Source organism: Xenopus laevis, chromosome 8L, assembly GCF_017654675.1.
Source record: "Xenopus laevis strain J_2021 chromosome 8L, Xenopus_laevis_v10.1, whole genome shotgun sequence".
NCBI classification, from domain to species: domain Eukaryota; kingdom Metazoa; phylum Chordata; class Amphibia; order Anura; family Pipidae; genus Xenopus; species Xenopus laevis.
The window spans coordinates 16,092,528-16,115,183 of NC_054385.1; the positions used below are offsets into that span (position 1 = coordinate 16,092,528).

Sequence of the window (22,656 nt, forward strand, 5' to 3'; positions counted from 1 at the left end):
GCAGGCACAAGTCACATGACCAGGGGCAGCTGGGAAATTGACAAAATGTCTAGCCCCATGCCAGATTTCAAAATTGAATATATATAATATAATATAATAAAATCTGTTTGCTCTTTTGAGAAATGGATTTCAGTGCAGAATTCTGCTGGATCAGCACTATTAACTGATTCATTTTGAAAAAAATGTTTTTTCCCATGACAGTATCCCTTTAAAGTACAATGGACGTCGTTAGTTTTCAATTATCTTAAATCTTATACCCCCCACATTCTTTTACTTCAGGAGACCCACTTAGTGGGGAGTCGGGTCCTGGCTCTCCGGAAACCGTGGGTTGCGTATATTCATCATACTACATATTCCACATATGCTAGGGGCACCTCGGTCCTGGTTAGGAAAGGCTTCCCATTTGATCTTATGGAGGTGCGTTCGGACAGATCAGGCAGATATCAAATTTTGGCGTGTGCTATAGCTGGATTTCCCATCCTCATAGCTAACATCTATATTCCTCCTCCCTTCGCAGAAACATTACTTCATGACCTATATCAAACACTGATGCAGCTGCCCCCCGCCCCGGTGTGTATCATGGGTGACTTTAACAATTGTTGTAACCCTCTGTTGGATAGGCTGTCCGCTCCTACGGTAACTACATCAAAACTTGCTGATTGGGCCCGGGCCTACAATTTGGTGGATGTATGGCGCTGGAAGTATCCCGAGCGCAGACAATTCTCCTGCTATTCTACTACCTATCAGTCCTTATCTCGAATAGATCTTGCACTGGTTTCTTCGGATCTCCTCCCTAAAGTTAGAGAGGTTGGATATTTGCCACGGGGAATCTCAGATCATGCCCCTTTGCTTCTTTCATTAGACCTCCTCTCCGACCCCGCGCATAGAACTTGGAGGCTGAGCCCATACTGGTTGAGGGTCCCTAGTGTGGTCGGGGAATCTGCTGATTCTGTCGCACAATATTGGAGTGTGAATTATGGTTCTGCAGATCCCTCGACTGCTTGGGAGGCCTTTAAGGCAGTGTCCCGAGGCACCCTAATGGCTGCAGTGGCCAGGGCTAGAAATAGATCTAAAGAAACCCTACACCACCTAGAACTGGCAGTTACCCAATCCGAAACGGAATATATTGCCACTCCCACGCCACAGACGCATGGGGACTTCACGGCTGCTCTTAGGCACCTCAGTTTGCATAGGATAGAGCTGACTAAAAAGCAACTTCTTCACGCCACCAGCACTACGTTTGCGTATGGTGATAAAAATGGCAAGCCCCTAGCTTTCCTAGCCAATCCTCCTAATGGTACTTCTGCTGTCCCCAGGATACTCTCCTCAACAGGGGACATGATGACCTCTCCGTCTGAGATAGCCTTAGAATTCAGTAAGTTTTACTCCTCTCTTTACACTTCTACTGCGCTCTACTCTAACGCTGACCTTCACGAGTATCTTAATGGGATTCCCATTCCGCATATCTCACCTCAGCAAGCAAAGTACATGGATTCCCCGATTTCCCCTCTTGAGATTGCCGAAGCCATACTATCCTTCCCTTCCGGCAAATCCCCGGGCCCGGATGGATTTGTTATAGAATGGTACCGTATTCATTTACGCGAGATAGTCCCCAAATTGCATGAAACCCTGATGTATGCCTTTGAAAATTTCTCTCTCCCTAAAACGTTTTCAGATGCGACAATTGTGGTCATCCCCAAACCAGGGAAGGACCCTACATTGTGCTCCTCCTATAGGCCAATCTCATTACTCAATATGGAAATCAAGATTCTTGCAAAAATTTTAGCTAAACGTCTTGTCAAAGTGGTATCTACGGTGGTGGAACCTGATCAGACCGGCTTTATGCCTTCTAAATCAACCAGCTTTAACCTGAGAAGACTGTTCCTAAATTTGCAACTGAAACACGAAAATATGGGTTCCAGGCTGGTGGTCTCCTTGGATACGGCTAAGGCATTTGATTCGGTGGAGTGGCCTTACTTATGGGAGGTAGTAACTAGAATGGGTTTTGGCCCTTCCTTTACAAAGTGGCTTCGGCTGATGTACAGCGAACCAAAGGCATCCATCCGGGTTAATGGCATTACTTCCGTACCATTTCGCCTGTCCAGAGGTACTCGTCAAGGGTGCCCTCTCTCTCCGCTCATATTTGCATTGGCAATTGAACCCATGGCCATAGCTATTCGGCAATCTCAGAGGGTACGGGGATTCATCTACAAAACAGTAGAGGAGAAGGTCTCATTGTATGCAGATGATACGCTCCTATACTTAGCAGACCCACATGAATCACTTGCCTCTGTACTTGGGATTGTCAAACAATTTGGTATATTTTCAGGCCTTCAAATTAATTGGGACAAGTCCATACTGTTTCCCCTTGACGGACAGCTTCCCACAGGGATGGCCGCAAAATGTAACCTAAAAGTAGCGGATAATTTTAAGTACCTAGGGATAGTGGTGCACAAAGATCCGACTTTATTTTTGCAGCATAATTTACACTCCTTACTCCGTAAGTTCAGAGACACACTTGCACACTGGACCAAACTCCCTCTCACGCTAATAGGCAGAATAAATATATGCAAAATGATTTATCTTCCTAAATTTCTCTATATACTGAGTAATACCCCCTGCCACATACCCAAGAAAGCCTTACATGACCTAGACCGAACACAGTCTGAATTTATTTGGGGGAATAAAACGCCCACTCTGTCCAGAGCCATTCTTAATGCTCCTCATGATCAGTTGGGTCTGACCTCTCCCAATTATGAGCTGTACTATCTTGCCTCCCAGGCCTCGCATGCAGCCGGTTGGAAAGTGTTTGACGCTGATAACCCGGCATCCATACTAGAGGCACTCTATCTTACTTCTGTGGAAAGCCTGCACAATGCTTTATATAGAACTCGAAAGGATCTTGGCCCTTTGTTACCTGTAATGGATGCCACTAAGAGAGCCTGGGATGCAATTGTGCAAATCACTAAAGCGGATACCATTCTTTCTCCGGATTCACCTTTATGGGGTAATAGTAATTATCCACACTTCGCCACATTCACAGAGGTGGGAACATGGTCTAAATTTGGTTTAAAGCGGCTATCACAAGTATACGCTGATGGAACTCTTCGCACACTGCCTGAATTTCGCCAGGTCCTCTCTCTGCCTGATTTGTCCGAATTCCGTTATAACCAGATCAGTCATCTTTGCTCCGCGCAGTTCCCAACCCCTCCTCCGCTCCTGCAATACACAGGGATGGAAGAATTAATATCTCAACCCGCCAAAGTCAAGCTTCTATCCAATGCATATAGGCGCTTAATCTCCAATAGATATGATCCCCGACCCAGAGTGAAGTATAAGTGGGAGAGTAGTGGGGTTTGTGTTGACCCAGATGATTGGGAAGAAATTATAGACAATCTATACATTCCTTTAGTGAGTGTCAGAGACAAGCTTATACAGTTTAAGATAGTACATCAAACGTACCTCACCCCTCAGAAACTATTTACTATGGGAAAGGTAGCTTCACCCAGCTGTCCGAGATGTGGTGCTCCTGTAGCTAATTTCATACATCTAATGTGGGACTGCCCAGTAATACTCAGATATTGGAGGGCAATTTTGAGCTTCATGGCTACTGAACTGGAACTTCCCCAGATACTAAACCCTGCTACATGTCTGTTGGGTCTCCTTGACTCCGTGATACCCAGAGTAAATACTAGATGCCTGATGAGGTTGCTTTTCTTTTACGCTAAGAAAGTCGTTGCCCTGCACTGGATGGGCCCATCGCCACCGTCTCTGAGTAGATGGATTGGTCTGGTTAATTCGCAACTGGAACTGTACAAGCTTACGTACTTGGCACGAGGATGCCCAAAGAAGTTTGAGAATATTTGGAACCCTTGGCTCGAGTCGCCAGCCACCTCGACCAACCATTGATAGTTACTTTTTCAGCCATACCTCTTCTCCCCACTATCCCCTTCTTTTCTTTTCTTCTGACTTGCTTTTCTTCCTTCTAATTTTCTGTTGTTAAAATTCAATAAAAATTAACCTTTAAAAAAAAAAAAAGTACAATGGACGTATATGTAGCAGCAAATACATTACACTACACAAGCCCGGGAAACCTTCATAAAATAGAGTTGTTATATTGCCCTATACATGTGTCCACTGTATAGTTTATGTGCCATTTGTTAGGAAATGTAGGGGGAAGGAGGGTACCCCCAAAAAAATTTACGATCTTTTTCAGCCTATCGCCCCTTAAAAAAAGAAAAGACGCCAGCGTTTTTTGAGACTTAGAAAAAATGTCAACTTTTTTGGAAGCAATCCCTATCTACTCTATTGCACTTCGCCTGGTCTGAGGTGGCAAAGTCAAGTCTGGCGCAAGAGGTAACGTTCAGTAAGATGCGCAAGTTAGTGAATTAACGTCCCTTCGCCATAGCGCAACTTTGCCTGGTGTAAGGGTGAGAAGTAGCGCTAGAGTAGGTCCACTTCGCTAGCGAATTTACGCCAGCGCCCGTTAGTAAATCAGCGAAGTAACGAAATGATGTCACGCTGGCGAATTTGCGCTAGCGTTAGGCGCTTTGCGCTTTAGTGAATTTGCCCCAATGCATCCATTATTCGGTTGGGGATTCAACAGTTTTTCATGTATTTTGCTTTAAAAGTTTTCAAATTTTCCATGTATCTTACATAGCTGAAGGAAATGTGTCGTCGGGAGCTCGATAAAGCAGAGTCTGAAATCAAGAAGAATAGCTCGATAATTGGAGATTACAAACAGGTACGGTAAAGTCACAAGCAGGTACTTGCAATGCCCTGGCTCCTGCACATACAGTAGCAGTATTTTCACATACAGTACTAAATATTCACCTAGGTTTCTAATCCATATACAGGTATGGGACCTGTTATCCAGAACACTCAGGACCAGGGGTTTTCCGGATAAGGGATCTTTCCATAATTTGGTTCTTCATACCTTAAGTCTACTAGAAAATCATGTAAACAAGCCCAATAAACCCATTGGTTTTGCTTTCAATAAGGATTAATTATATTTTAGTTGGGATCAAGTACAAGGTACTGTTTTATTATTACACAGAAAAATAAATCCTTTTGAATTCGGAACTGGATAACGGGTTTCTGGATAACGGATCCTATACCTGTACCTACTTTCCTTTCTGTTGATATAGTATGTGCCCTATGTTATACACACACACACACTAACCAGGCTTGGTCTGTGGGGAAAAACCACCGTCAAAATATTCAACTGTTTATCAGGCCACCAAGGTCTCTGAAAGTTCAATCCCCAAGTACTAGTTATCTGTATGCCAACTAGTATAGTTCATAGGATATATATAAAAATATCATACTAATTTGCAGATATGTTCCCAACTAAGCGATCGTCTTGAAAAGCAACAGTCTTCAAACAAAGCAGAAATTGAGAAAATCCGGGTAAGTCCTTGGCCTTTTTTTTTGTTCAATTTAGAACAGTTGGTGACCCCCCCCCACCTTGAGCTGTTTTAGAAAGACATAAGAAGGTGAATTTTTTTCACTTCAATATTAGAAAATAAATAGAAAATAGAAAGTAGATGGGAAAAAGTCTTTATTTCTGGTCAACTTGAACCGAAAAAAGAAACAAGCCCCTTTCATATACTTTTCTTTACGCGATGCTTGTACTATTATTGAATCGTAAAAATGGCAATACTTCGTATATGACTAGCGCTGTTGAAATAACTAGAGCAAATTGATAAATTCACTTCTGTATATAGGCAGTCCCCTAGTTATGTACAAAGTCCTGTAGGTTTGAATTTGTATGGAAGTTGGACCTATTAAACACAATTTAGCTTTTTTTTTTACATTTCCATGCTCCGCAGTAGACAACACATGTCAAAGGAGGGTTAGGGTTGGTTGTTTATTAAAGTTAAATGCTAATAAAGGCAAAGCAAACCACAGTACATTACGCTAATAGTCTCCATATGTAATTACGAAGTGTACGTAGGTCGGATGTTTGTAACCCAGGCACTCCCTGTATACTGTATATGTTTTTTTAGGTCTATCATTTTAGGCTTCGATAATATTCCCGATTTGAATTTTGGAATCGTATCTGCTTTCTTTCACTCTACCATTACCAGATCCTGAGTTTCCCCCCAAATTCACACTTGACTGTGCCTGTAATGTGAATGACAGCCTCTCTGATCAGTAGGTAGACTCGGGAATAAAGGAGGTGGGAACATTGCAGGAGAACATGGGTAGTTTTCTCAAGGTTTGCGAGTCTTTTTAAGCTTTTTAAAGGGGTGGTTTATCTTTTAAGTTCACTTTCGTATGTTATAGAATGGCTAATTCTAAGCAATTTTTCAATTGACCTTCGTTTTAATAGTTTTTGCATTATTTGCCTTTTTCTTTCTAGCTTTCAAATGGGGGTCACTGACCCCATCAAAAATAATTGTCATGGGTAGAGATGCTGTGGGTAGAGCCAACTGTAGTCATATTGTGTGGGAACATAAAAGGGGGGTTCAGTTTGAAATTATGTTTTATACAGCACTGTTTGGCACTGACACAGAAAAACAAGTTAGTCTAGTAAGGCAAATACTTTTCCCACTAAAGACCAATTGCAATGTTGCTTAGATTCCTTTTCTACAATCTATTGAAGTTGCATATGGGTGTCAGATCGGTGGCATGCACTTCTGTGGGACATAGCAGTGAAAAGCATCTTCGACATTCAGAATTCCCATGTCTTTAATTAGCAAAAGGTAGATGGATGCGAGCGTTGCAGAGAATTTTTCAACACAGAGGGTCGTTTGAAGCCGGTCAGCTTTTTGAAGGAGAGCTGCACCATGGAGGACACAGATGAAGAGAAAGAGTCTCTGAAGAACCAGCTTCGGGAGATGGAGTTGGAACTGGCCCAAACGAAGCTGCAGCTGGTAGAGGCAGAGTGTAAAATACAGGTGTGTTTCTATAAAGGTTATTAAAGGAGAAGGAAAGGCTAAAATTAAGTAAGCTTTATCAGAAAGTTCTATATAAATACACCAGTAAACCCTCAAAGTAATGCTGCTCTGAGTCCTCTGTCAAAAGAAACACAGCATTTCTTTCCTTCTATTGTGTACTCATGGGCTTCTGTATCAGACTTCCTGTTTTCAACTTAAACCTCCAGGGCACGGCCTTGAGCATGCTCAGCTTGCTCCTCACCCCCTCCCTGTTGTAATCTGAGCCCAGAGCAATGAGTGAGCAGGGAGAGACTCAGGCAGGAAGTGATGTCACACCAAGCTAATACTGCAGCTGCTATCCTAAACAAACAGAGAGCTTCTAGAGCTGTTTACTCAGGTATGGTAAAGCATTCTACAGAATAAATATAGTTTTATAGCTTGCACTATTGCAGCTAATCTATTGGCAATAAACTGCTTTGGTACCTTTCCTTCTCCTTTAATAAGAGATATCAAAAGATGTTTGAAAACTGAGGCATAATAATATGTCATAGGCATTTATATTTGGAACTGAAGTTTCAGGGCGAATGTGGGAAATTGGCAATCGACAAGTTCAAGTTGTTGATCGGGTAGACAACTGTTTGGTGGGACTAGGCATGAAACAGTTGTTTTGGTACTAGTGATGTTCGGGCCGATACCCGTGGGTTTACGGCCGACCTCGCACCCCCTTTTCCAGGTTGTCGGTGGGTGTGAGTTGAGCTCTTCTGACTGCTCTCCCCTCCCGTGACCTTACAAATTTCGGCTTCCGACTTCCGGGTTGAACTTTTATAGACGCGCACATGCTTGCCTTGACCCTTTTGTGATGTCATCGGAGGGGTGGCACGGGTCTATAAAAGTAACCCGGAAGTCAGGTGTGGGTGGAGGGAGGGCAGGTGGCAGGAAAAACCCAACCCGCACATCACTACTGGTACCTATTGGTATTGATGACAAAATTAATGGCATGAGCATTCTAAAGGAATGATCTTTCAATATAATTATTTCTTACATTATTACCATTGCAGCTGGCTACATGGCAAAGGCAGAGGGAGCTTAGAGCGATACAGTAAATAAGTGGCTACAGTCTTAGTGCTGAATGGAATGTTTTCCTAGAGCACTTGAGCTGATTTTTTTTTTGGCGTGGGGCACAACTAGGGAGATCAAAGGGTTATAATTAAATCTGTCTAAGGTATATTGCAGGAAGAGATTGTAGAAGATGCAACTAAATGTGCCAATACTGAATATGTAATGTATCATGGAGGTTTCTGACTTGTATGAATAAAAACAAATAATAAGTTGGCAGGGCCCACACTGATAAATCCACAATGGGAAAATGTCATTCTTCTCCAAACTTCATTATTCAATAGTGTTAAAGTTAGCGTTTTTTTTTTTTTTTTATAAAACTTCTTAAAAATCACCTTGCAGCATCTATTGTCACATGTTATTAGGTGCAACGTCGGAACATGGCAGATTAAAATGCCAGGGGTTTGATGACAGTTGTGCAAAACTTCGACTACGACTTCGAATTGAACTTTGAACTAAAAATCGTTCGAATATTCGGCCATTCGATAGTCGAAGTACTGTCTCTTTAAAAAAAACTTTCACCCCCTACTTCGCCTCCTAAAACCTACCGAACCTCAATGTTAGCCTATGGGGAAGGTCCCCATAGGCTTTCTAAGGTTTTTTTGGTCGTAAAAAAATCGTTCGATCGATTGATTAAAACCCTTCGAATCGTTCGATTCGAATGATTTAATCGTTCGATCGAGCGATTCGAAGGATTTTAATCAATTGAATTAATTAATTGAGGTAATTCCTTCGACTTCGATATTCCAAGTCGAAGGATTTACATTTGGCAGTCGAATATCGAGGGTTAATTAACCCTCGATATTCGACCCTATGTAAATCTGCCCCTTGGTGATCACTTCAGCTAATGCAACATATTTAATGCATTTTATATGCGATAAAGCCACAAAAAAGTTAATCCTAGAAAACCCTATACTTAAGGAATATACACATTTATGAATAAATGAATAAAAAGGCTGTTCTATTCCAAACTACAGAAGTGCAAAGCTTTTCTAAACTAACAGCAACATATGCCCCACATATAATTATGTACAAAAGTAAAATATCCTGAATATGAATGCCAGGGGTGCTCTAAATAGTTGGGGCCTGTATGCAACAATCTGGTATACATTGATAACGATTATCTGGTTTGTTTGTTGTGCAGTTGAGTAATTGGGTTGTGTGCAACAACACAGATATACTTTGTTTCTGTCCCTTAAAATGATAACTCCTCTTTCTTCTGCAGGACTTGGAGCACCACTTGGGCCTTGCTCTTAATGAAGTTCAAGCTGCAAAAAAGACCTGGTTCAACAGGACCATCAGCTCCATAAAAACTGCCACAGGAGTGCAAGGAAAAGAGACCTCTTAATGCATCAGCACTTGTAGAATCACATTGTGAAACCTAATGCCTTCTGTTGCCTTCCTTGGCCAGATGTTTTGGTTTGCCTACGTGTAACAGGACCAGAAGAGCAGCATGGCAGGAGTGTAGGTCTGCGTCCAATTATTTAGGCACCTGTGGTCTCTACTTTTCCGCTTTCACTGTACATATAAATCGGACTCTAACACTTACTAATGGGTCTCCCGTAGGATATAGACCCTATAAGCAATTGAGGCGGCACTCCGGATAGGTTTAGAGGAGGTTTATTGCAACATTAGGGTAACAGCATCGCCTTATGCGTTTCCCTAATGTGAATGTGTGCTCGAAACGCGCACGGTGATGCGGTTACCCTAATGTTGCAATAAACCTCCTCTATACGTATCCGGAGTGCTGCCTCAAATGCTCATTGGGATCTGTATCACAGCTGGGACGCTGGTGGCTGAGCACACGGAGGTTGCGGAGCTGATTAGAGGGTTGCGGAGCTGATTAGAGCGGTCACATTTCCATTGACTTTCCCGTAGGATATATCTATTTTCTTATTGCACTTTAATGCAATACACAAAATGACTCCATAGCATTTTATATCAGAGACCCCCAAATGGTGGTCAGTGCATTCATTCTGTGCCTGCCTGTTTGCCCGATCTTAAAAACAGGGATGAAATCACTGGAACCCTCTGACTACAACTAGGCAGACATAGTCTTTTAATATCACTTATAGAGCCCGTGATATCCGCAAGACTTTCATTTCCAACCTGTTCTAATGGAGGTTCCTGCTCTGCACCCCAATGTGTGAAAACTGCTCTGTGACTGTGTTTCTCCATGTATTTTAAACTAAAATGTATTGCTGTACATTGTTTTGACCCTGGTTTTTGTTTTAATGCAAAAAAAAAGCCATTGTTGCAGACTCGGCTGTTCATGGATTATAAGAATGTAACATTCTTACAGCTTTACTACTGAAATACGGAATTTTCTGTATCCACAAAGTGGATTGCCCTTTCCTGTGGCAAAGGGTAACATGTCTCAGGAGACGGATTTCACGTCAATTTGTTTAAAGGGATCCTGTCATCGGAAAACATGTTTTTTTCCAAAAGTATCAGTTAATAGTGCTACTCCAGCAGAATTCTGAAATCCAATTCTCAAAAGAGCAAACAGATTTTTTTATATTCAATTTTGAAATCTGACATGGAGCTAGACATTTTGTCAATGTCCCATCTGCCCCAAGTCATGTGACTTGTGCCTGCACTTTAGGAGAGAAATGCTTTCTGGCAGGCTGCTGTTTTTCCTTCTCAATGTAACTGAATGTGTCTCAGTGGGACTTGGCTTTTACGATTGAGTGTTGTTCTTAGATCTACCAGGCAGCTGTTATCTTGTGTTAGGGAGCTGTTATCCGGTTACCTCCCCATTGTTCTTTTGTTTGGCTGCTGGGGGGGGGAAGGGAGGGGGTGATATGACTCCAACTTGCAGTACAGCAGTAAAGAGTGATTGAAGTTTATCAGAGCACAAGTCACATGACTTGGGGCAGCTGGGAAATTGACAAAATGTCTAGCCCCATGTCAGATTTCAAAATTGAATATAAAAAAAATCTGTTTGCTCTTTGGAAAAATGAATTTCAGTGCAGAATTCTGCTGGAGCAACACTATTAACTGATGCATTTTGAAAAAAAACATTTTCCCATGACAATATCCCTTTAAGCAGCTGAATGTTGCCTTTTTAACATGGATTTTAATTCAGCCCTAATGAAATTTACTAAGGATAAAGTATACATTATATAATATTTTCTTTTTTCACTTAAAGTACAAGAACAATGTTTTGTCCGCATGAAATCCATTCTCTTCATATATCCATTTATACATATATATGTGTACTGTCAATAATAACCGCATCCTTATTGCTTCTGAAACTTTGCTTTCTGGAGAGTTTTCAGATGAACTTCAGCCAAGCAGAGCAATGTACGGGCAGCTCCCGCTCAAATAAGTATAAATCCAAATATCCACAACACGATTGTTTTTCACACGCAGTAGCCTATTGCCTCTTTATTGACAAAAGGAAGGTTAACCCTGATTGTAAACAGCGCGTATTTTGCCTTTAACAAAAGCTCTGTTTGACCTATAAAATATAGAAAGCCTAATCTGCTTTCACTCCTCCTCACACTCTACACCAGTAAATGTTTCATCGACTGTTAAATATTGAATGCATCTATCTGCCTATTCTTAAAAGCCACGGAAAAGCTGATTCCCCGGGGGCATGTGAATTAAATGGGTTACAATTTCCCCCCCCCCAGCAAGTGCTCGTCTTGGGGGAACAAAATGTACTGGCCTGGGGACAATTCCATTTAATTCAAAGCAACTTTACAATATTATTATCTAAAATGTTTCTATGGTGTAAGGGTGATTTGTAAATGTAATTGCAACCGAAAGCAGGATTTGTTTACCTCTTTCTGTCCTCTGGCTCTCTTCTCTCACAGGGGCGTAACTATAGCGGAAGCAGACCCTGCAGCTGCAGGGGGACAAAGAAGATATTGGGGGCCCCATGAGGCCTGAATAATGAGCAATTTCTACATCTGTTGGTAAAACAGGTCAACCTCTGCATGGGGGAAATTCACTAAAGGCCGAAGTGACTAATGTTAGCGAAAATTCGCCAACGTGACGTCATTTCAGGACTTCGCCGATTTACTAATTGGCGCAGGCGTAACTTTGCTAACGAAGGAGATAAGACTCTAGCGCTACTTCACAATCTTACGAAGTTTCGCAAATTCACTAAGATGCGTCTTTTACTCAACGTTACCAGTTCCGCCAGACTTGCCTTCGCCAGCTCAGACCAGCCAAAGTGCAATGGAGTGTATAGGGCATCTTCAATTTTTAGTTTAATTTTAGTCCCAAAAAACGCTGGCGTCTTTTACTTTTTCAGGGAAATAGGCTGCAAAAGTCCGTAAAAAACATTTTTTTGGGTACCCGGGCTCCCCCATACATTTCCTAATATATGCTGCATAAACTATACAGTGGGCTCATGTGTAGGGCGATATAACAACTTTATTTTATTTTATTAAGGTTCCCTGGACTTGTGTAGTGTAATGTATTTGCTGCAACATATACCTTTCAACTTTAACTTCCCGCCGTATGCAAATTAGGCAATGCTAGCGCAACTTCGCCAGAGTTTGATGCCCTGGACGCAACTTTGGATTTTAGTGAATGAGCGCTGTCCTGGTGAATCTATGCCTGGCGTAGTGTTGCAATGTGAGCGAAGCTGGCGAATTTCCGCAAGTTATTGAATTTGCCCCCATGTTGGGGGCCCTAAAATTAATTTGTTGTGGGGCCCAGTAACATCTGGTTACGCCACTGAGGAGTCAGGTTAAAACTAAAGAACTAAAGGCGCAATTAATGGGGCGTGCCACCGCCGCAGTGACAATTACCGCTTAGCTGGTACCTCCTGCTCGCTAAAAACTGCATTGGCCCAGGGTATTTCTGAGTTTCATCATCACCATCTTCTTGGGCAGGCGCATGAGCTTGCCCAGGCCCAGAGAAAAGAAGACAGAGGAGGAAGAAGATTGTGTTAAATTGGCTTTTTCAGACTGGTGTAGATTTTAGTGGACAGGAGCACCAGGGTATCGGGTAAACCATTATAATCACAGGGGGGTATCTGACTTCTACAGGAATACCCCAGATTGGTTTCGTTTTTAGTGGACAGCAGCTCCAGGGTATCCGGCAAGCAATTATAATCACTGGGGGAGGGGGTATTTGACTTCTACAGAGATTTCTATGATTTGTTTTGGGTATTTATTTTTTTATTTACGTTTTTATTGGTTTTTACATGTCAATTACAATCCAATGTATTTAAGGACAGGTAACAGTTGTAATGTAATAAGAACATAATGGTAGTTCAGTTCCGTACATAAAATCATTCAAATACATTTTTACATAGGTCATTTACATTGCTAATAAGTGTCCTGTAGTCTCCCTACTATTTGCAATTGGAACTATCCGCCATGTCTACTGTATGCTATGTAAAGTATTAAGGATGCACTGAATCCACTATTTTGGATTCGGCCGAACCCCCGATTCCTTCCCGAAAGATTCGGCCGAATACCAAACCGACTCCGAATCCTAATTTGCATATGCAAATTAGGGGTGGAAGGGGATAATATTTTTTACTTCCTTGTTTTGTGACAAAACGTCACAAAATTTCCCTCCCCATCCCTAATTTGCATATGCAAATTAGGATTCAGTTCGGCCTGGCAGATGGATTTGGCCCGGCCGAATTACGAATCCTGCTGAAAAAGGCCGAATCCCGAACCGAATCCTGGATTTTGTGCATCCCTAAAAAGTATAGGGGTAAACCGGGAAAGTAAATTGGGGGGGGGGGTCTAAGGATTAATTATTGAGGGATCCATCCCATAAATCATGTTGTTTCTTTTTGGGCCATTTCAAATTCCCCCCAGGGGAGCCATGTTTTGGTTATTTATAAAACTTTTTTTTTTTTTTTTTTTTTAAGGGTTGAAATTAATTCGGGAGCTCAGTAACTAATAAAATGTAATGAATTGAGATATATTATACAGAGTGCGACTTTTTTCTAATTCCAATTATTTAAAATTTAGTCTCACGCACCGCCAGAAATTAGCTGGCTAAGTATAATCTCATTAATGCGGGAGCGTGCACAGCCGTTTATATATTTATATTCCACAGAAATACCCCAGACTGGTGTAGTTTGTAGTGGATAGCGGCACCAGGGTTATCAGGTAAGCCATTATAATACACAAAAGCCATGAATTTCCTGTAAATTATATCCTTATAAACGGTGAGTTCTGATGTCATCAGTTATAAATGGTGAGTTCTGATGTCATTTCTGTAACATGACTCACTGAAACTTGTGTATTATAATAAATAAAGTACCCCCAGTTGTAAAATATGAGGATATTAGAAGTTACCTCGGAGTTCCATGACCTGTATAAAAACACTCGGCCTTCGGCCTCATGTTTTTATATGGTCATGAAACTCCTCGGTAACTTATAATATCCTTATATTTTACAAGAGGGGGTACTTTATTCACTATATAATCACAGGGGGTGTCCGACTTCTACAGAAATACCCCATATTGCTGATCTCAAATGTAGGGATGCACCGAATCCAGGATTCGGTTACGGATTCGGCCTTTTTCAGCAGGATTCGAATTCGACCGAATCCTTGTGCCCTGCCGAACCGAATCCAACCCCTAATTTGCATATGCAAATTAGGGACGGGGAGGGAAATTTCGTGACTTTTTGTCACAAAACAATGAAGTAAAAAATGTTTTCCCCTTCCCAACCCTAATTTGCATATGCAAATTAGGATTCGGTTCGGTATTCAGCCGAATCTTTTGCGAAAAGTGGATTCGGTGCATCCCTACTCAAATGTAAACATTGATTGTGTGTAACTTTTTAGGAGCCCCTAGTGATTATACCTTTAGTTGCCAGGTGGCTTGCTATATTGTTTCAGCAGTCAGAGCAGGGAGGGCAGAGACTATAAACAGACAGATAACTGCTTTTAATACTTTCAATATCAATTAACGTTTACAAATAACATTAATACCATTTCACTTTTTAATTCACCTATAGTGTAAAGTGGCTTAGAATGGCTTTTTCTTCCATTATACAAAACAGGTATGGGACCTGTTATCCAGAATGCTCAGGACCTGGGGTCTTCTGGATAACAGATCTTTCTGTAATTTGGATCTTCATACCTTAAATCCACTAGAAAATCATGTAAACATTAAATAAACCCAATAGGCTGGTTTTGCTTCCAGAAAAGATTAATTATACCTTACTTGGGATCAAGTACAAGCTACTGTTTTATTATAACAGAGAAAAAGAAAATATTTTTTTTTTTAAACTTTGGCTTATTTGGATAAAATGGAGTCTATGGGAGACGGCAAGTGATGGGCGAATTTATTCGGCAGGGGTGAATTCTGCATTACGCCGCCGGCGAATAAATTTACGAAATTGGCTAGAAAAGTTGCTGGCAAAAATTTCGGAATTTTTGCCGGCATCGAAAAATATTTTGACGCCGGCGTCAAAATTCAAGTTTCACAAGTTTTTCAGAGTTGTGCGAATTTCGCTGGCAGTTTGAGAATTTTTCAGCGAATTGAAACAGGAGAAATTCGCCCATCACTAGAGATGGCCATTCTGTAATTCAGAGCTTTCTGGATAACGGATCCCATACCTGTACTAGCTTTTGGGTGGAGGACCTATTAAGGTTGCTCCTTTATAATCCCCTTGCCTCCCAAATATTGCATTGAAATGTAACCATGGAGCTAGATATTTCTTCAAATAAATGTATTGGTGCCTTCATCAGCAGAGCGAAAGCAACATCGACAAAGATTACGCTATCCTATATCTTCAGCATTTTGGGAACAGTGGATTCAATACTCGTTTTTTTCAAGCGAGTGACTGTGCATCGCTTATACCAGTTACAGTTAGTCTGCAGCAGAACAGGATTTGCATACACAAGGCATGATTCCATTGGATACTAGCGATGGGTGAATCTGTGGCGTTTCACCGAATAAATAGCGAATTTCCCGTGAAATTCTTATAATGCCCAAAAATTCTGGAAATGTCGTGGTTTTTTTACGCCAGAGTCCATTTTTTTTTTTGACGCCAGCAAATTTTTGCACCGGTTTCACAAATTTATTCGCCGCGAGAGTAAATTCGCCCATCACTATCTGATACTGAATGACTGTTTTGCACCTTTGTTTTTTTTTTTCTAATTTATGTGTTTTTATATAATAATTTTATTGAGAGGTGTGTGTGTGTGTGTCAGGCGTAAACACGCATAAACTGCACTACCACGGAAATGAATGGGAAACGAATGGAAAACGCACTATGGCAATTCACACAGGGCGCTTGCAAGCTGAAATCCGCCACAGGACGCCAGTATTGGCGTTTTTTAGCAGAAACGCCAATACGTAAAGAAACTACCAAATCAATAGACTCTATGGGATTGGTACGTTTGAAACCACACTTTGCGTAAATACGCAGCGTATTTTAAATATGGCGTCCAAATTCTCAATGAGAACAATGAGAAGTGCATGTTAGGAAAAGAATTCTACGTGCTGAAAAACGCATGAAAAACGCATGTTGACGGTCGCATGTGGTTTCAGCGGCGTATTTACTCCTGACTGTTCTTTTTTTAAAAACGCAACGCAAAAACGCTACGTCTGGCCTTGCCCTTCAAATAGAACTTGGTCTGCTTAAGATTTTTCTCCATGACGGCTACAAATGTATGTTGTTTTACCTCCTACCCCAAGATTATTCCTGTACTTATTTCGGAAGTGTGCAACGATGGCTGGTGTAGGTTATTTGTCCATAATCAGATATACTGGAAATACATTTCAAACGCTGTGAATAAATTCTCTGCTCCGTCATTGTACCGGCCTTCCTATATATTTATCTTTTTTCCCTATTAATAACATTGGGTTCAACCATCATTTTTACGATCGGCCAGGCCGGTACAATACCAGCCATGTGGCAACCTTAGGCAGAATAGATACCGTAGATGTAGGGTTTCCAGCCGTGTGGGTCTCAACTGGACATCTCAGTTTGTCAAAGGGCTGTCCATTCAAAACATTGTGAAAACTGGACAGAAATCTAATCAGTTGCATAAAAGTAATGTAATAACCCTGACCCGGCATTATAACTCCACAACATCATCTCTGATGTCATCATGCCCACCCGAACATCACTGCTCCACCCCCAATGCTATCTGCCCCGCCCCCTTTGTTCGGGTTTAGCCCCCCGGCAAATATGGCGACACTACTCCCCCTCCTGCTTGTTGCAAGGAGAATGAAGTATCAGCCATGCTTGTAACATTATACAGACTGTAAGACTGTAAGAGTAAGGGCACATGGGCAGTTTCAGGGAGATTAGTCGACAAATCGCCTCTTCTTCAGGGCAACAATCTCCCCAAACTGCCTTCCCCTACCTTACCGCCGGCTACAATGAAAAATCGCCAGCGGGATGGCATTTGCGGCGCTTCAAAGTCGAAGTCCGAAGACGCCGGAAGTTCCGGAAAACGAATTGTGCGAGTGCCATCCCACTGGAGATTTTTCATTATAGCCGGCGGAAAGGTAGGGGAAGGCAGTTTGCCTCTTCTTCGGGGCAACAATTTGGGGAGATCTGTCACCGGAGCGACTAATCTCCCCGAATCTGCCCGTGTGCACTTCTAGATTACCCAGATACTCTGCTAACAGGTTATGGGCATAGATAAAGCCTGAAGATACAGCTCAAAGATAAAGTGCCAGATACAGCCTGTAAATAATGCTCCCAGATAAAACTGCCATGTACAGCCCACAGATAGAACTAGAGTACAACTCTAAGGGTAAGTTCACACAAGGAGATTCGGGAGATTTTGTCACCGCGTCTTCTGAACGACAATCTCCCCGAACTGCCTCAGCATGTTTTCCCATAGGCTATAATTAAAAGTCGCCTGCGCTAATGCACACACGGCGAGGCAACTTCGGGCGACTATGGAAAACGCATCACCACGTGTGCATGAGCGCAGGCGACTTTTCATTATAGCCTATGGGAAAACACACTAAGGCAGTTTGTAGCGATTGTGTCTCAGAAGACGAGGCGATTAGTCGCCAGGTGACAAAATCTCCCCTAATCTCCTCGATTGAACTAACCCTAAAGAGGACGGATGATCAATTAATAGCTGGTGTAATGACTCAGGAGCTACAAGTCAAATGACTAATGATAGGAAGTTTTCGCTTCTTTGATCAAAGCAAAAGCAGAAAGAATTGCTACAGCTAATGGGTAATTTCTTGTCTTAGGGTAAGTCCAAACTGGGCGTTTTGGGGAGATTTGGTCGCCTGGCGACTAATCACCTCGTTTTTGCGGCGACCAATCTCCCCAAATGCCTTCCCTGACTCTGCGCTGGCTAAAATGAAAAAACCGCCAGAGCTAATCACACGCGGCGATTCGTTTTCTGAAGTCGCCCGAAGTTTCCTCGTGAGGCAACTTGGGAAGACGAACCGCGGCGCGTTTCATTTTAGCCGTCGCAGAGTCAGGGAAGGCATTTGGGGAGATTGGTCGCTGCAAAAACGAGGCGATTAGTCGCCAGGCGACCAAATCTCCCCAAAACTCCCTGTGTTGCCTGACCCTTAGGGGGAATGGGGGAAGATTTTCTTTAGTTTTCAGGAACAGGCCTGGATTTGTTGAAAGGCCACCAAGGCCCGGGCCTAGGGCAGCACATTGGTTCAGAAACAGTGGGGATGCGCAAGAGATAAAATGTTTTTTTAAATTCCCCATTCGCAAATCCCCATTGTTCTGGTACAAACGATGAAAATCTGTTTGAATCAAAGGGAGGGGACCGGGGCGGCGAACCTCAGCGGGTCTAGGGGTGCCCGCTATGTAAATCCGGCCCGAGGCTCCAATATCTTGCTCAAGTAACCAATAAATTAAGCAAAATGGCAAAAAACACAAATAACGGAACTGAGTAAACAAGACAAACCATTCTGAGGAATCACGGAGTTATGTTCCAGACTTATTAAAGGGGACATTGTACATAACCTTCATATTCAGACATATGATTCATCACAATGTAACAATGCAGAGAAAAAGAAAAGTTTTGAATGCATTTTACCTGTGTCAGTAAATCAGAGCTGCAATGAGAACCTCTCAGGTCAGACGCCAGGCTGAAATGAAGAGTGGGCGTGTCTGCTCATTGTCTCACAGGAAGTGGTCATAGCAATGACTGACAGACTGAACTCTGCTGTAGAAAAACTCCTCCCATCTACCTGCCTGTTCCCAGTCTCCACATACAGTAACTGTCCTATGTCCATCTCTCTGCCACCTGGGAGCTGTAGTTAAGGAACAGGGGCTGCACACTTTGGATACCTGGGATGTGGGGGGGTAAACCCCTTTCTGCCACTTTCTAGAAACATAATGGATGGAATTTTCCCATGTTACTAAGTCCAAAGCCGCTTCATGCTAGTTATATGCAGCTTAGAAGTCTTCCAGCCACCCTCCCCTGCACAGCTTTATGCTGAAGCCGTTCGTAAAGCAAGCGTTCTCCCTCGATCTGATCATCACTGCTGCCCCCTGCGACCAACCCCCTCCTTGTTGTGTAGTGCAGGGCAGGGCTGCCATCAGGGGGGGACAAGTGTCCCAGGCCTGGGCTTGAAGGGGGGGCCTGCAGTGTTGCAGTTTTGAAAGAGCAGGGCTCCCCTTGTGATTGCTGAAGCCGTGTGGCCATTTTTGAAGTCTGGAACAGCCGAAATGCGGAAGCGCTGAAGGACCCGAAGCCACGAAAAAAGCCGAAGCCGAACTCCGAAAGCGGCAAAAAGACCCGAAGTCACAAAAACAGCCGAAGCCTAACTCCTGAAGTGGCAAAAAGACCCGAAGTCCCGAAAATAGCCGAAGTCCTGAAAAGACCCAAAGTCACAAAAACATCCGAAGCCGAACTCCCGAAGTGGCGAAAAGACCCGAAGTGATGAAAATAGCCGAAGTCCTGAAAAGACCCAAAGTCACGAAAACAGACAAAATTGAAGTCCTGAAGCGGCAAAAAGACCCAAAGTCACGAAAGGAGGCAAAGTTGAAGTCCTGAAGCAACGAGTTCAATTCTACTGAACACCAATTTGTGTTTTTTGTTTAATCCCCTGGCCACCAATGTATTATTTTAATATTCTATAGGCCTCTGCAACCAATGTTTCTTTAAAAAATATTTTTTGGGGGCCCCAATTTTTTTTAACTTGGTGGCAGGGGCCTATAGAATATTAAAATAATACATTGGTGGCTAGGGGATTAAAAAAAAAAATTGGTGTTCAGTAGAATCGAACTCATGGATTCAGACTTAAACTTCGCCTCCTTTCGTGACTTTGGGTCTTTTCAAAAGTGCAGCACTGCCCGTCCCCCCCCTGGATACAGCTGCTTTAGATCAGCGGATCACTACTGCTCCTAGCTCCTCACTTGCCTGCCTGTCACTGCTCCATTCTGCTCCCCCCAACCTAATTGTTCAATGCCCTGTGCTTGTATATTGTGGAAAACACATTGTCGAGGGGGAAGAGAGGGTGGGGTGATGAGTCGCTGGTCTCCCACCAGCTCCTGAGCTCCGTTGCTGCAGTCTGAAGGTGCACTAAGTCTGTGTGTACGGAACGCATTTTAGAACATCCTGCAGTGAAATACACGTCCTTCATGCGATGTTCTATGCCTTCGGAATGGCGCATCGGTTGCTTTTACCGTCACACCTCCGTCCTCTACCCTCCCTTATGAGCCGTCAGTCATACGAACTCCGCCCTCAGCCCTCCATCCTCTGCCCTCAGTCCTCTGCCTTCCGCCCTCAGTCCTCTTCCTTTTAGTCCACTTCCTTCTGCCCTCCCTGCTCAGCCCTCCACCCTCTTTCCTCAGCACTCCCCCCTCAGATCACTCTTTTCAGCCGGCAGTCTTATCATAAGTTTCTAAAGTGGTGATCGATGGTGGAAGGAAGAGGACTGAAGGCAGATGACTGAGGGAGGAGAATGGAGAACAGAAGACTGAGGGTGGAAGGCTGGGGGTGGAGTTCGTATGACTGACAGCTGAGAAGGGAGGGTAGAGGACGGAGGTGTAACTGCCCATTTGAACGATGAGTGACAGTAATAGCAACCGATGCGCCATTCCGCCAGCGCCTGCATATATTTCTTTATATGCAAAAGAAATATATGCAAGAAATGGCTTCATTCCATCAGCTCCAAACTTGGAAACTTAATTGCTTACTTATTTACTTACCTCAAGGCGAACATGAGACCATGAAACATGATGGCAGATGCTATGACAAAGCCACTCCCAAGATGTAAATTTGAGGAGCTCAGAAGAAGGATGGGACTAACATGTGACGTATTTGTTGAGGGAGGGTGTTGGGTTAGTGTTTGTACAACAAAAGCCAGAAGGTGTCAATATTCATGTTGTAGGTTCATAAAACTTTCTTGAAAGCCGTGCATTCTGGGTAGAGTCTCAAGGATGTGATGCTTTATCAGCCCCCCTCTGCTTTTTGTAAGGAGAATAAAGTATCAGCCATGCTTGTAGCATCATACTGGTAGAATTCCTGATTGTTCCTGCACCTCCGTAAGCTGTGTCCTTACTATGTGCCACTTCCACATCCAGATTTCTATATTTATACCCTTGTCTGCTTGCCCTGCCTCTCCAGTGACATCAGAGAATGGTGGGCTGTGCGTGGGTCTATATAGTATTGGGGGTAATGTATTTTTTATTTTTTAAAAAGATTTTTTTTCTTTTTGTGGTTTTCATGTTTAGATTTCCCTTTCCTTCTTGCAACCAAAAAATGGTCTCTAGTCGCGGGAGTTGTTGACCACGACAATCAAGCAAACCGTTTTATTATTTTATCATTTGTATTTGGGCCTATTCTTCATCATTCCGATGTCCAAACTGCTGCCTGGTTTCTATGGTAATTATGTCCTAACAACCAAGTTACATTTCAAGCCTGGCAACTGCAAAAACAAAAATACCCAGAAGGACTTAAGGCCAGTTACAAATTGTCTGAATACCAATGTCTACAACTGAAAATAAAGTTAGCAACACATTTAGAATCATTATTGTATTTGTTTTTGATTATATTTTGAGGATAGCCTTCTGGGAAGCTTTCCTCTGTGGCCAGTTGTTTGTAAAGCCAATGGATCCCCAACCTTTTTACCAGTGAGCCACACTCAAATGTTGGAGAGCAATGGAAGCATGCAGAGAGATCCTAGGGGTGCCAAATGTATTGGCTTCCATGAGGACTGGCAGCCTACAGGAGGATCTGTTTAGCAGTACCCATGGTTTTTCCTTCAAGCCATGAATTCAAAAAGAAACACCTAGTTTGAGGTCACTGGGATCAACATCAAAATCTTGCTCTTCACCCTTCACAGCCCTCCACTCAGTACTTCTTTGTCCTGGGGTTTTACTGCTTACTAGTCAATGCACTGAGGAGCCCAGCTTGAAATGGGACATGTGTGGACTGTGAAACCCCCTCTATTGCTTTGTGTATGTTTGTACATGGTAGGAGGTAGATGTGGAGCTCTCATAGAGAAGTACAAGTTTCATAGTCATTTAGGTTGATAAGAATCAAGTGTCCTTCAAGTTTGTGTTTTAAGGATCTGTAACCCCTATTGGATAGATGATATCTACAACCACGATCTTTCTTTTAGTTGCAGAATTGTTTTATAGGTCTAAAGTCTGCCGTTTTGATCTTAAACCCAAGGAAATGAGGACTGGGTCTTTTTGTGCAGAGATGTTCCTTCTCAGCCTCATGTGCATTTACACATTTAATAGTGAATTGCAGTGAAGGAATAACCAAATAATCT

At 42.7% G+C, this 22,656-nt stretch overlaps 2 protein-coding genes across 3 annotated transcripts in view; one reads left to right on the forward strand and one right to left on the reverse strand.

Moving 5' to 3' along the window:
• The window catches only part of rabgap1.L (RAB GTPase activating protein 1 L homeolog), a 113,696-nt gene extending 103,493 nt beyond the window's left edge, over positions 1–10,203 (forward strand). For both annotated transcript variants that reach the window (XM_041572475.1, XM_041572476.1), the window contains 4 exons: positions 4,661–4,744; positions 5,338–5,409; positions 6,702–6,902; positions 9,223–10,203. In XM_041572475.1, the coding sequence (XP_041428409.1) occupies positions 4,661–4,744; positions 5,338–5,409; positions 6,702–6,902; positions 9,223–9,345 (480 nt within the window). In that variant the 3' untranslated portion in view covers positions 9,346–10,203. The remainder of the gene's footprint in view (positions 1–4,660; positions 4,745–5,337; positions 5,410–6,701; positions 6,903–9,222) is intronic.
• The window catches only part of LOC121396884 (zinc finger and BTB domain-containing protein 6-like), a 133,765-nt gene extending 114,596 nt beyond the window's left edge, over positions 1–19,169 (reverse strand). The window contains exon 1 of the mRNA XM_041572478.1: positions 18,966–19,169. The gene's annotated coding sequence lies outside the window, so the exon portion shown is untranslated. The remainder of the gene's footprint in view (positions 1–18,965) is intronic.
• Positions 19,170–22,656: the final 3,487 nt, after the last annotated feature.